Below are 15,141 nucleotides of genomic sequence, written 5' to 3'. Positions count from 1 at the left end.
TCTCAGAACAAACTTTCCATCCGACGAACACAGATGAAGATCTTCATATCTTACCACTGGCTGTAAAACAAATGGCCCCTCGGGGATAATGCAGATATCCTTCCTTCCTTCCCAAGATATTTACAGTAAACCAGATTTGTAGGAGTAACAAAGTAATTGTTCACTTACCTGAGTGTTCGACAGTGAAAAGTGTCTGAGTCCTGATGAAAACTTTTAGAGAGCAGCTCTTATTTATTCACTTCGAGTTTGTGACGCAGCAGGTTGTCGTCTCTGACTGGTTCACAACAAAATTAAAAAGGAACATCCAGGCCAGTATGAACTTGTTTTGTACCACATTTTAAATGGATGACTCCTGCGTCTGTATTGCACGACAGCTTGGTTGAATTTCCTCTTGTGAAGCTTTCTTTAAATCTTTGAAACATTTTAAATTGTGAATAGAGAAAGCAGCTCGTTCTTAAGATCAAATAATTTTACTGAGTAAAAAGCACAATTCAAAATTAAACCATATCAATCATGTATATAATACTCACTCAAATGTAAAGTAAGAAATTGAAGCGTCACAGACTCATAAACATAAAAACTTCATGATCAGAGCATTAAAACAAGGAGATGTCCCATGAGCCCTGATCACGTCAATATCTCTGGTTTGAGAAAGATTCCACTTTGACTTTTGATCTGTTTTATTTGTGTGATGAAGGAATAATGATTCTGAACCAAACCAGGGGACTTTATTTTGAAAGGGACACTTTGAACCAAACCGTTCTAAAAGTCGATTTAACTTTAAAAAGATGCAGCAACAGTTTAACTCGATGGTAAAGTGCATTTAACTCAGATTCACTGATGAGAACTTCTTTGTTCCCGTCTGAATTCTTCGCTGCAGCTTTTCACAGAGAGAACAACATGTGGTGACTCTTCAGTGATGAGGTTTCTCCTCTGTGCTTCTTTCATGTGTCGACGGTGCCTTCGTCTCAGACAATACAATTCTTCACTTTCCAACACACTGGTTCAGAAATCATCAATCTAACAAACCGAGGCGTCGTGTTTCCAGGTTGTTTGTTCGTCCCGTCCTTGTGAACACGATATCTCAGCAACAGCTTAAAGGAATCTCTTCACATTTGGTGCAAACACTCAGTTTGACTCACAGATGAACTGAATAGATTTTGGTGTTTTAGTTCAAAGGTCAAGGTCACGATGACCACATGTTCTTGTGAAGGTCATTTATCCGAATCCCCCGTAACGTTCACTCTGACTCACGTGAGCTTGTTATCTTACGAACGCCTCGACTGAATCCTTTTGTCTCTAACGTTCACTTGGACTCACAGACTCACTGATTACATTTCAGAGGTCAAAGGTCAAAGGTCAGAGTGCATCACGTTGCGTGAATTTATTTTCTATCGTCTGAGGTTCACTCCCTGTCTCGCTTTATATTTCGGATGTTTCTAACAGCCTCTGAAGATTGGTGATGATTCATATCTGAGAAATGTGATTATGATGTGTGAACTGGGTCACAAAGTGAACTATGACCCAGTTCACTTTGTTTTTCCCAGTTGAACGTGACTCACGCAGTGTTCCCACCTGTTTGAACACGATGATGCCAGACAAATCAACAAACTGCTTCTGAAACTAGGTCATGAACACGTTACAACAGGAAGTTAATCTGAAACGATTGCTCTGTTTGTTTCTGAACCAGTTCTCTGCTGCACCTTCATCACAGGAGAAAACACGACACACTCACTCTTTCAACTTTTTATTAACAATAAAAAAATAAAAATGCACAAATAAAATGGTATTTATAGATCAAGATACTAAAAGATAGATCACGTGACAGCCGAATTAACTAGAAATGTGATTCATTTAAATTAATCATGAATAAAATCATGTCACATCAGGTAAACTTTTTAAAATGCACTTAGTTTAAATATGTTAAAGCAGTTTAGCATCTTGTACTTCTGTCCTTTAGGAAGAACGTGGTTCAGATGAGAAGAAAACACACTTAGTGACGTCAGGGAAATAAACGGAAACTCTGAATGTTTTATTATGTAATGGAGTTTTGACACGTTTAGGTAGTAGATGGGCCCGGTTACTGTTAGGATTTAGCTAACCTTATCACGGTCATTTTAGAGGGAAACAGCGGCTACAGCTAAGCTAAGCAGCAAGGTTTCAGCAGAGGAACCGGAGTGATCCAGAGCTAGGGTTGACAACCGTCCCTTGAAAAACGGAATCGTCCCGTATTGAGCTGAAAAGAGACGCACTTTGTCCCATATTACTGTGAGATTTAAAAAAATGGCCAGTTAAAGGCCAATGGAAAATGAATAACGCTTTATATGAAAATTTACAGTAAACTTGTTCCCAGACAATATCCTGCTCTGGGATCAATGAGCTGACAGCATATTCACACACGAGTACGATGATACAGAATACGCTCATCCCATTGGTCGAGGAGGTACTTGTAAATCAATGCTATAGAGGCTTCTTATTTGCACAGCTCCCTTTAATGTATCTCGTGTCTCACAACATGCGTCACCTAGTGATGTGTGGTTCGTGAACGATTCGTTCATTTTGAACGAATCCTTACAAGGACTCGGGAGTAACGAGTCCTTTCAAAGAGAGATTCGTTCATTTTCTCGTGGCCGCGCATCGGGACTGTTGCATAGGCTGATGCAGGTCACGTGAAAAAGGATCCAAAGACTCGTATCCAGCAGAAGAACGAATCATTGATCCGAAGACACAGTCGGGAGGTGAACGATTAGTTAATCTGCCGGGTACGAGTCTTTGGATCATTTTCCACGTGACCTGCATCGCTCAGAAGAGGAAACAGAAAGGATTTGTTTACCTCGTTCACTTTCGCATGACTAGGTTTAGTAAGACGTGAATTATATTCGTTCACAAGTAATAATTACAGGTTTCGTTATTTTAACTTTTTGGTACTTTACTTACAGTTCAGTGCAGCGTAATTGTCTGCCGTGATAATTAAATGCTAGTGTGATAATAAAAGACCATTTAAAATCATCCAAACTGTCATGATACATTATTTTAATGCAGGAATTAAACATTTTACTGAACGAGATTCAAAGAACCGAGTCGGTAAAATGATCCGAGCTTCCCATCACCAGCGTCACCCACATGCGTCCGCAACTACCGTATAACCCGCAGTATATGGGCAAGTGCATTAAACTACCATATATGACAGTATTGTTGCTCGTGGAGAAGATAGTGGAAGATGAGGAAGAATAAGGAGAAGATATTGGAAGAAAACAAAGCAGCATGGTTGATAGTGACACAGATGCCGACACTGCTTTACGGGGCGGTATAGCTTACATCTGTTTATAATTATTCTACAGACGTTCTGTTTGCTGTTTTGTTATTGCACCAAAAATATGCACTATTTCAGGATGGATGTTCTGCTTTCTATCTATTGTTTTATAGTAATGTATACGGTTTTAAGTTAAGCAAGACAGGTTTCTGTTTAAGAAAGATTCTCATTATATTCAGTTAATTCTTTTTATTATTAGAGTGAATTGCTGGATAATAATTTGTTCTCCATGTGTTCATGTCACTCAAAAATATGCATCTAATTCAATTCAGGGTCAAATAGTTAAAAAAATCGTTTCACTCACAAAAAAAAGGCTAAAAAAATTCACCATGCCAGGAAGGGTGAAGGCAATGGGGTCGGCTGGCCCTGCCAATGAGGTGTTCCTTACTTGATTTGTATGGAAATTGAAGCATTTTTTCTTAATATTATTTAGATTCTAAAATTTTGATATTTATCATTAAGTCACGTCAATCAATATCAATGTATGTTAATATACATATATGTAAATTAAAATGTAAAGTTGAGTTGATCAATATGATACAATCTATCAATAAAGTTTCAAAGAGTATATTAATGTTTTCGGTTCTATGAGAAAAAGACACAACCCTCGTCCACCACACAACATATTTGATTTGAAGTGATTGAATAAAACATGTCGGTGCAGTAAAGTGAATCATGTTTAATTCAAACGTTTAGAGGAAGAAGAACTCTAAATTACAGGGAGTGAATGAATTCAAAAATAAACATGTATTCTTTCCTCTCTCTTGACAGAACATGTTGCACCTTGTTGAGTACGATGAGAGAAACTGTGGTTTGTGAATATGATCTGCACAAATAAAATTAATTGTTTGATTGAACACTTTTGCAACACCCACCCTGTCCTCTAGAGGGCGCTGCAGTCTTGAACATGTCAGTTGATGGGTCATAGCAGCAGGCAAAACAGCAACTTTATGAAAATATAAGATAATAATAATTTATCAACTGCTGAAAACTAGGTTGTTTCTATGGGATTTTTAGTTGGAAGAAGCATTTTGTAAAATGCATTGGTTTAAAAATAAGGAAGAAAGGTAGCTGTTTGTGTGTGTGTGTGTGTGTGTGTGTGTGTGTTTGTGTGTGTGTGTGTGTGTGTCCATCATCCCACAGTGTGATGAATTAGGTCTGTGATACAACATAGATCCCATCACATTATACATTTATATAGTGTTTTTTAAATCTTGGTTGTGTGTCTTTCTGTGGTCGAGTCAACACGACTTTCTTTCTTTCTTTCTTTCTTTCTTTCTTTCTTTCTTTCTTTCTCTAAAAGTAATGGTTTTCATGCAACAACGAGGAACACCTGCCATTTAGCGATCTTTTTCCTTTTTCAGGAACTACATTTTAAAAATAAAAGTATAACATTTCTCCTTCCGTCTAAACCATTTCAAAATATTCAGAAGATGAATATTTTGACTGCCTGACCAATGGTCAAATTATCATTTCAAGGTCCTTCATTTTAAATTTCTCATTCTAAGATCTGCCTTGTTCTGACCAGTTTTAGTTGTTTTCCATGTTCTATTTTTTACACGTTTAAAATTAAATATAAGATTTAAAGATATAACCTGTTGTCTTTATTGGTTTGTCTTAATGGTTTTAACCATGCAGATAATCCCTGTTAGATAACTTTTCATCCGCAGAATTGTAAGATAGAGTGTGAACAGTATTACAGAGGGTAAGCATAAGAAGTACACCAACCTTTCCAATAAACAAATGTTGTTGCTTATAAATATTACTAGTAGTGACATTTGTAGAGGCATGAGTATTACCAGTAGCTATATCTGCATTCTTTATCAAAATGGCACAGCCTAGACATTGAGAGGCAACCCATTGCGTAAGTACTTTTTACTTTTACTTAAGTTGGATTGTTGATGTAGTACTTTTACTTTTATAATAAGTCAGTATTTTATAATCTAAATCAGTTATGAAACCTTGTAGACCTGCAGGTTTCAGACAGCACATTGGCATCACTTCCTGGAGTCTACGTGTAAATATGAAGCTGCAGTCCGTCATCTGTTAGCTTAGCATAATGAAACAAGAACCTCTTTAAGATCACCAGAGGTGTAAAGTAACAAATTACATTTACTCACGTTACTGTAATTGAGTAGTTTTTTGTGTACACTGTAATTTTTTGAGTAGTTTTTGAAATGGGTAATTTTACTTTTACTTAAGTAGATTTTGACTGAAGTATTGTACTTCGCTACATTGGAAATTACGTCCATTACTGAGTAAAAAAAAACATAGTTCAGGGCGCAAGGCAACTCTCACTGCAGTGGTAGATGCTGCATAGAGTGGATGACGTTCCCTCACATGCACGTTCAACATATGAAAACTGATCGTAAAGTTCACTGTTCGCGAAAATATGCGCGACATGCACAACACTGCACAGGGAGCAGTCCCACCTCGCATTTTCCCGTACCGGTCGCGCGCCCCACCTGATATGCCTCCGCACCACACAGTTTGAGAATCACTGCGCTACACAGGGCAGGCCCTAGAACATTTGGCGCTTCACTCCTGGCGCCCCCCCCCCCCCCCCCCCCAACTGCTGTTCAAACTCAACAAGAGTTTGTAGACTAGTGCTCTAAAGGTGGACCAAAGTTTAACCAAAAGTTTAAATATAGAGTGGGACAGCGGCATTTTAACTTTATTATTTTAGCTGTCATGTGGTTCATGTCTTGACATGTCCTCCCAGAACTTCTTAAATGTTGTGTTGACATGTTAAATGTTTAGTGTTTGACATTTTTAACGTCATTGAACTTATATATGTAAAGATTCTCCTTTAATTAAAAATAACTGTTTTTGGATTGGATTTATGAACCCTTGTCCTTTTTGTGCTGTATAGGAGCGGCCCCCATCAAGTTGTTGGAAGTAACTAAGTAACTTTTACTTAAAGTACATTTTAAATGAACTACTTTTTACTTTTACTTGAGTAGATTTTTTTGATGGGTACTTTTACTTGTACTTAAGTAAAATTTCATCAAAGTAAAGGTACTTTTACTTGAGTACAATATTTCAGTACTTTTTACACCTCTGAAGATCACTAACATATCATATCTTATGTATTTTAACCCAAAGTCCAAACGTGACGCATCATGATTTCTGGAGGTTTATGTGTTAAAAACATGATCTACAGAAAGTGTGAAGGAGTTTCAGTGATGAAATGAACAGGACACTTGGTTTTCAACAAACAGCTTCTCAGGTTTATTCAGCAGATTGGTAACATCTCGCTGCTCAGATGTTCACATGATCCCACATCAAGACGACCATGATCATTAACGGGCTGCGGCGGCGATAGTGGCGGCGGAAGCGGCGGCGGCGGCTTTCGCGGCGACGCCTGCGGCTTCTGCGGCGGCAGCCCCAAGGGTTGCGGCGGCGGCGGCGGCGGCAGTGGCGGCGGTGACTGCGGCGGCTGCGACAGCGGAGGCTACGACGGCTGCCTTGGTAGCGGCGGCCTTGTCAATGGTTGCTGTGGCTGCGGCGGCGGCTGCGGCGGTGGTGGCAGCGGCGGCGGCGGCGGCGGCGGCGTTGTTGGCGGTGGTGGCTGCGGCGGCTGCGGCTTTGTCGTTGATGGTTGATTGGGCTGCGGCGGCGGCGGTGGAGGCAGTGGCGGCAGCGGCGGCGGCGGCGGCGGCGGTGTCTTTGGCTGCTATTGCTGCGGCAGCGGCGGTGGCTGTGGCGGCATCAGCGGCGGCGTTGATGGTTACTATGGAGGCGGCGGCGGCGGCGGCGGCGGTGGCCGCAGCAACTGCGGCAGCGCTGGCGGCGGTGGAGGCGGCAGCTGCGGCAGCATCGGTGGCGGTGGCTGCGGCGGCGGTGGCGGCTGCGGCTGCGGCGGCTTTGGCTGGGGCGTTCATGTTAGTTTTAATGATTCTGCAGAAATTAATGGTATTATTATAATTATTATGATATTATTTATCACAACATGTACTGGTCCGTCACTTTCAACGAACCCAGTGATGACATTGTTCAATATCCCCCCCCCCAACAACATAATATAAAATGACAGCTTCTTCTTTCAAACTAAAATCATTAGCACTTCCTGAAAACAGGAAGTGCTCATGTAAAACATTATGTTAATTAAGATGGTCCACGTGGCCATCTTGTGTTAAACAGGGTCAAACAGGGACTCCATCCGTTTTATATCATTCAAACAAAGCTGATCAGATCTGAACAGAGCTCAGATTTTTTCAGGTTTAGGCCTGAACACATTAATTTGTTTCTTCCACTGAAGGTTACAGAACAAACTTTCCATCAGACGAACACGGATGAAGATCTCCATCTTTTACCGCTGGCTGTAAAACAAATGGCCCCTCTGGGATAATGCAGATATCCTTCCTTCCTTCCCAAGATATTTACAGTAAACCAGATTTGCAGGAGAAACAAAGTGAGTGTTCACGTACCTGAGTGTTCAACAGTGAAAAGTGTGTGAGTCCTGATGAAAACTTTAAGGGAGCAGCTCTTATTTATTCACTTCAAGTTTGTGACGCAGCAGGTTGTCGGCTCCGACTGGTTCACATCAAAAGGAAGGTGTGGCGAACATCCTGGCCAGTATGAACTTGTTTTGTAACATATTCTAAATGGATGTTTCCTGCCTTATTAAAATGAATGGCGCAGTTTAAATGGAACTCATCACCTGCATGTGCGATTCAGTGCAGGCGTAAAAAAAGTTCTGTGTCGCTAGTTTGTGCGTGGCTCGTGTAAAAAATAATAAATAAACATTCGTATTGCACGACAGCTTGGTTGAATTTCCTCTTGTGAAGCTTTCTTTAAATCTTTGAAACATTTTAAAATGTGAATAGAGAAAGCAGCTCGTTCTTAAGATCAAATAATTTTTCTGAGTAAAATGCACAATTCAAAATTAAACCATATCACTCATGTATATAATACTCACTCAAATGTATAGTAAGAAATTGAAGTGTCACAGACTCATAAACATAAAACTTCATGATCAGAGCATTAAAACAAGGAGATGTCCCATGAGCCCTGATCACGTCAATATCTCTGGTTTGAGAAAGATTCCACTTTGACTGTTTGACAACACCTTAAAGGAATCTCTTCACATTTGGTACAAACACTCAGTTTGACTCAAAGATATTTCTGATGTTTCTAACAGCCTCTGAAGATTGGTGATGATTCATCTCTGAGAAATGTGATTATGATGTGTGAACTGGGTCACAAAGTGAACTATGACCCAGTTCACTTTGTTTTTCCCAGTTGAACGTGACTCACACAGTGTTCCAACCTGTTTTAACATATGATGCCAGACAAATCAACAAACTGCTTCTGAAACTAGGTCATGAACACGTTACAACAAGAAGTTAATCCGAAACGATTGCTCTGTTTGTTTATGAACCAGTTCTCTGCTGCACCTTCATCACAGAAGAAAACACGACACTCTGAGTCTGAAGATTGGAGGTGATTGTCATGGCACATTTTGTATTTAGATATGTATGATGAAAGAATGACAAGTATAGATAGAGAATATTATTCCAAGATGTGTTTCTGTGTGATTTAGACTTGGTAACACTGAGATGTGTTCGTGACGTGCTCTGCTCAAATGTGTGGAGACTCCTGGGCCTGGTGCTGAAACAACGGAGTGACTATAGGTGTTAACTGAGCAGACTACAGGGGTCTGAGAAACAGGTTTCTTCTTTGGTCTCAGCAGAGGCCTGATGTCATTGTGTTGTGAGACTTCAAAGGGGTCCTCATTCAGATTGAAGGTGACCAAATCTAAGCCTGATCGCAACAATGCAGAGAGCTGATTGGATGACATTCTTCCTCTACGGAAGGAGGAGATTCTACTTGGATATAGGAAGTGACTTGTCATTGTTCAGGGCCATAGACTCGAGTCTGACAAAGTGACAAGAGTGCTTTGTCCCCTAGCCGCAGCTGGGTATGAATTGTATCAACCAGAAGATAATTGTTTGCCGTGTTATGTATTAAAAATCCCATTACATGATTCATCTCAGAGAACTGGGTCACAAAGTGAACTATGACCCAGTTCACAGTCTTTCAGCTTTTTATTGAACAATATAAAAATGCACAAATAAAATGCCATTTTTTGATCAAGATATCAATGTAGATCACGTGAGAGCCGAATTAACTAGAAATGTGATTAATTTAAATTAATTATGAATAAAATCATGTCACATCAGGTAAACGTTTAAAAATGCACTTAGTTTAAATATGTTTAAGCAGTTTGGCATCTCGTACTTCTGTCTTTTAGGAAGAACGTGGTTCAGATGAGAAGAAAACACACTTCATGAAGTAATGGATTTGATTTTTATGGAAATTTAAGCATTTTTTCTCTATTTACCAATAAGTCACATCAATCAATATCAATGTATATTAATATTAATTTACATATATATATGTAAATTAATATGAGAAGTTCAGTTGATCAATATAATACACTCTATCAATAAAGTTTCATAGAGTTTATTAATGTTTGTGGTTCTATGAGAAAAAGAGACAACCCTCATCCACCATACATCATATATTTGTTATAAGTGATTGAATAAAACATGTCGGTGCAGTAAAGTGAATCATGTTTAATTCAAACGTTTAGTGGAAGAAGAACTCTAAATTACAGGGAGTAAATAAAATACAAAAATAAACATGTATTCTTTCCTCTCTCTGGACAGAACATGTCGCACCTTGTTGAGTACGATGAGGGAAACTGTGGTTTGTGAATATGATCTGCACAAATAAAATGTCATCGTTTGATTGAACACTTTTGCAATACCCACCCTGTCCTCTAGAGGGCGGTGTAGTCTTGAACACTTCAGTAGATGGATCATAGCAGCAGGCAAAACAGCAATTGTATGAAAATATAAGATAACAATAATTTATCAACTGCTGAAAACGTGGCTGTTTCTATGGGGTGTTTTTATTGGAAGAAGCATTTTGTAAAATGCATTGGTTTAAAAATAAGACAGAAAGGTAGCTGTGTGTGTGTATGAATGTGTGAGTCCTTGGTTGTGTCTTTCTATGGTCGAGTCAACACGGCCATAGAAAGACACACTTTGTAGTTCTACTGTCTCTTTATTGTATTTTTACCTCTTTGTGGCCATTTTAAAATATTTTGTCCTCACTTATTTCTCTTCCATCGTTTTGTGTCTTTGTAGTAGTTTTGTGTCTTTGTAGTGGTGTGTCTCTTTTTGTATCTCATGCCAAGGACGACAAGAATCAAGAAAGTACAATTTCTTCAAAATAAAGCAAAACTACAAAGTGCTATAAGTAAGTGCCATTTAGGTGCTACTAAAGTGTTAGTTTCAAAAGTTGTTAGTAGTTTTTTTTTTTTTTTTTTTTTTTTATTCAAGGTAAAGTCGGTTGAGGTATGTTTTTAGTTTTCGGCGGAAGATGTGTAAACTTTCTGATGTCCGGATGTCAAGGGGGAGCTCATTCCACCATTTAGGAGCCAGGACGGCAAACAGTCGTGTTTTTGATGAGTGTTTAGCAGTGAGGGAGCAACGAGCCGATTAGCCGAAGCAGAGCGGAGTGAACGGGGTGGGGTGTAACGTTTGACCATGTCCTGGATGTAGACTGGACCGGATCCGTTCAGAGCATGGTACGCAAGTAATAGTGTTTTGAACCGGATGCGAGCAGCTACTGGTAACCAGTGAAGGGAGCGGAGGAGAGGAGTAGTGTGAGTGAATTTAGGTTGGTTAAAGACCAGTCGAGCTGCTGCATTCTGGATGAGCTGCAAAGGTCTGATGGCAGTAGCAGGTAGACCTGCCAGGAGGGAGTTGCAGTAATCTAGGCGTGAGATGACCACAGCCTGGACCAGAACCTGCACCGCCTTCTGAGTGAGAAGGGGGCGTGTCCTCCTGATGTTGTACAGCATGAATCTACAGGACCGTGTTGTTGCAGTAATGTTGGCAGTGAGGGAGAGTTGGCTGTCGAGTGTTACGCCCAGGTTCCTAGCCGTCTGAGTGGGGGTTAACACAGAGTTGTCAAAGTTAATAGTCAGGTCATGGATGGGAGAGTCTTTCCCTGGAAGGAAAAGTAGGTCAGTCTTGTCAAGGTTAATCTTCAGGTGGTGTTGAGACATCCACTGAGAGATGTCGGTCAGACAGGCAGTGATTCGTGCTGCTACCTGTGTTTCCGATCGGGGAAAAGACAGGATTAGTTGGGTATCATCGGCATAGCTATGGTAGGAAAAGCCATGTGAGTGAATGACAGAGCCGAGGGAGTTGGTGTACAAAGAGAAGAGGAGAGGACCAAGGACAGAACCTTGAGGGACCCCAGTAGTGAGGGGACAAGGTTCAGACACAGATCCTCTCCAAGTTACCCTATAAGTGCATTAATTGAGGTAGGAAGAGAGCAGGGAGAGAGCAGAGCCTGAGACACCGAGGTCCTGAAGGGAGGAAATGAGGATCTGGTGGTTCACTGTGTCAAATGCAGCAGAGAGGTCTAGAAGGATGAGGACAGAGGAGAGAGAGGCTGCTCTAGCAGTGTGAAGCTGCTGAGAGACAGCAAGGAGGGCAGTCTCAGTTGAGTGACCTGCCTTGAAACCAGACTGGTGAGGGTCAAGAAGATTATTGTGGTTAAGATAGGAGGAAAGTTGATTAATGATGGCACGCTCAAGAATTTTGGAAACAAAGGGAAGGAGAGAGACAGGTCTGTAGTTATTTACTTCAGGGGTCGAGGGTGGGTTTCTTCAGGAGAGGATTTACTCTTGCCTCCTTCAGAGAATTAGGGAAACAGCCAGTTGACAGGGAAGTGTTGATTAGATGGGTAAGAAAAGGAAGAAGGTCAGGGGCAATAGACTGGAGAATGTGAGAAGGGATGGGGTCAAGGGGGCAGGTGGTCGGGCGGGCGGAGGTTACCAAGGTCAGAACTTGATGGGAGACAGGGGGGTGAAAGAGGAGAGCGAAGGGGATGAAGATGAAGTTGATGGAAGTGTGGTTATGGAAGGAGCATCAGAAAATGAAGAGCGTATGTCATCTATCTTTTTTGTAAAGTAGTTGACAAAGTGGCTTGGTAGAAGGGAGGAAGGAGGAGGGGGACTGGGAGGGTTGAGGAGGTTGGAAAAGATGGAGAAGAGTTTTTGGGGGTTAGAAAATGAGGCTTGAATTGCAGTTTGGTAAAAAGTGCTTTTGGCTGTGGAAATAGAGGCAGAAAAGAGGAGAGAAGAGACTGATAAGCTAGCAGGTCGTCCAGGTGTTTAGATTTCCGCCATTTCCTTTCTGATGCTCGCATAGTGGCTCTGACGGCAGGCACCGAGTCAGACAACCACGGAGCTGGGGGGGACTTGCGGACCTGTTGTAACGTAAGAGGACAGAGAGAGTCAAGAGAGGAGGACAGAGTAGAAAGGAGAAGGAGAAGGAGTAAGAGTCAGTGGAAGGGAGGGCTGATAATACAGAGGAGGCTAGAGAGGCAGGACAGAGGGAACGAATGTTGCGACGGACAGGTACAGACTCTGTAGATGTGTTAAAGTTGTCAGTTTGAGATAATGGGACATTATCATTGCTGCTTGAATCATTACTAATGGGGACCAGGAAGTGGGTGGCACCAAACCATATTTGGAAGATGTGTGTGTGTGAAGCAGTGGGTTCAGTACTAGCTAGAAACAGTAGGGCCACCAATGAGAAATGCTCACACACTCACACTCAGAAAAAACATGTCATATGGGTCAATGCTTAAAACTTCAAGGGCACCTTCAGAGTAGCTCTAGTAGTCATTTAAAAGGGTTATCCTCATGGGGAACAGGATTTTGGTCCCCAAAGCGCAACCGGTCCCCTTCACGTGACTGTGTAAACAGTCAACGGTCCCCACAGCGTGATGTTTAACAGAAGACACACACACAGATGATACAAAGTGGAATAAAGCTGGAAATCAAATAGAAGTGAGACCTGAAAGTGACAATTAGCTTTAAATGAGCAAATAACCTTCGTTCGCCTCGTGCGTGTAAAGGACCAGTGTCGTGTTGTCAGACCAGTTTAATGATTCCTCTCCCAGTGGATCAGGGTTTGAATGAAGCTCTTCACCACTGAGCTCCACGACAGACTCAAAGTGTGAAGGATGTGTGCGTGTTTACCTGAAGGTGAACGTGTTAGCTGGAGGTTCAGGTTCAGACCTGATTCACAACATGAAGGAAACGAGCAGCGAGTTTCTAACGGCAGAGAGACGTCACACAAAAGTCCTTTAACACAACGGGACATTTAACAGGTTTTAGTTCGTGTTACACGGACACACGATGGAGAACTAGACTGAAGATAATTTAGGAACACATCCGCCTCGGTCTTACATTCGGCGTCGATATGATCGATTTATCGACATTTCATTCAGCAGATATCAATGTTTTGTGTTCGCAGCTCGGTTGAACGGAGCCGGGCTCGATCCAGTGAAGTTGTGTCCAGGTCTGATTCGCTTCTGGGTTAAATGATGAATGTGTTCAGTCAAGCTGCTTCACACACGAGTCGTTGTTTCCTCAGCTGATCCGCGGGAGAAGCGTTAAATCTACACACTTCACAACGAGGCTCGTGAAGCAGCTGCAGCATCTTCACGTGTCCACCACACAACCCCCGGGATTCGAACCTACCGCCTGCAGCTGGTGTCGAGCGGCCGCTCCTCTCTCCTCTCCCGGATCCTGGCGCCTCCGTCCAGGCTGCTGAAGTTCCACACGACCAGGGTCTGCACGGGTTCAGCTCTCTCCTCCCTCCGGACCATATGAGGAGCAGCGAGGAGAGGGGTCTAGAAGGAGGAGCGGGAGAGGAGGAGAGGAGGAGGAGGTGGGGGGGAGGAGGAGGAGGAGGAGAGGAGGAGGGAGCTGGCAAAGGCTGCAAATGAGGAGAGAGTCTACAGCAGCACAGAGGAGGAGGACGCCCCCATGTGGCCATCAGAGAGTAAACGGTTTACAAAGGGAGGGGCAGGGCCGGAGCCAGCGTCTCCAGGTTAAACAGAGTTTAACCTGAAACCACATCTTTCCACAGCAGAGCTTCAGTCCCTGGTCATTCTGCTGAGCTCCAGTAAACCCAGTGAAGTATTACATCATTGTTACTGGTTTATGGAGAAGAGACTAAATGAGTTGGTCCTTCTTCTCACTCCAGATTCCAGCGTTTCCAGAGCTGATGTGTTTTCAAACGAGGATGAAGCTTCAGTTCTGAATGTAATAATAATATCACTACTACTAACACCAGTACCCCATGAATAACCATAACAATCCCTTTTGAAAGTTAATAACTGAATTCAGCTTTAAACTGAATCTAAACTTTCAGTGTGAGTTTGTTCTCAGATTGAACTCTGGACACAAATGTTCTGGAGTTTGTCTTTTCACAAAAGAAGAAGTCGGTTCTCTGATCAGAGCGACAGTGAAAAGAGATTTATTCAGCACAGCTACAATTCAATCCACATGAAGAAAGTCTGGAAGAAACAGGAATAAAAAATGAAAGTTGTTATCGTGCAAAATATCTCAACACAACAGAAAAAAGCTCAAAGATGAATTAAACTGAAGCAGCACTCCAGCTCTCCTCCACCGCTCCGTCTGCTAAACCTCCTCTTCTCCGTCACTGCTAATCCTCCTCCTCTCCGTCGGCTCCTCCTCCTTCTCACCGTCACTGCTCCTCCTCCTCGTCTCCTCTCCGTCGGCTCCTCCTCTGCTCCGTCTGCTCCTCCTCCTTCTCTCCATCACTGCTCCTCCTCCTCTCTGTCTGTTCCTCCTCTCCGTCACTGCTCCTCCTCCTCCTCTCCGTCACTGCTCCTCCTCCTCTCCGTCTGCTCCTCCTCCTCTCCGTCTGCTCCTCCTCTAACACACTTTCCAGCAGATTAGTCTGATTTCATGCACATTGCAGAGA

The 15,141-nt window shown here is 42.2% G+C and overlaps 1 protein-coding gene across 1 annotated transcript; it reads right to left on the bottom strand.

The window, feature by feature from the left end:
* Window positions 1-6,615: 6,615 nt before the first annotated feature.
* Window positions 6,616-7,197, bottom strand: LOC128459145 (antifreeze protein Maxi-like). The gene has a single exon (XM_053444247.1). The coding sequence runs from the start codon at window positions 7,195-7,197 to the stop codon at window positions 6,616-6,618; it is 582 nt and encodes a 193-aa protein (XP_053300222.1).
* Window positions 7,198-15,141: the final 7,944 nt, after the last annotated feature.

This window comes from Pleuronectes platessa, chromosome 16 (assembly GCF_947347685.1).
Source record: "Pleuronectes platessa chromosome 16, fPlePla1.1, whole genome shotgun sequence".
In the NCBI taxonomy this organism is placed as follows: domain Eukaryota; kingdom Metazoa; phylum Chordata; class Actinopteri; order Pleuronectiformes; family Pleuronectidae; genus Pleuronectes; species Pleuronectes platessa.
Note: the sequence above shows the minus strand (reverse complement) of the source record. Positions and strands in the feature narration are given on the sequence as shown.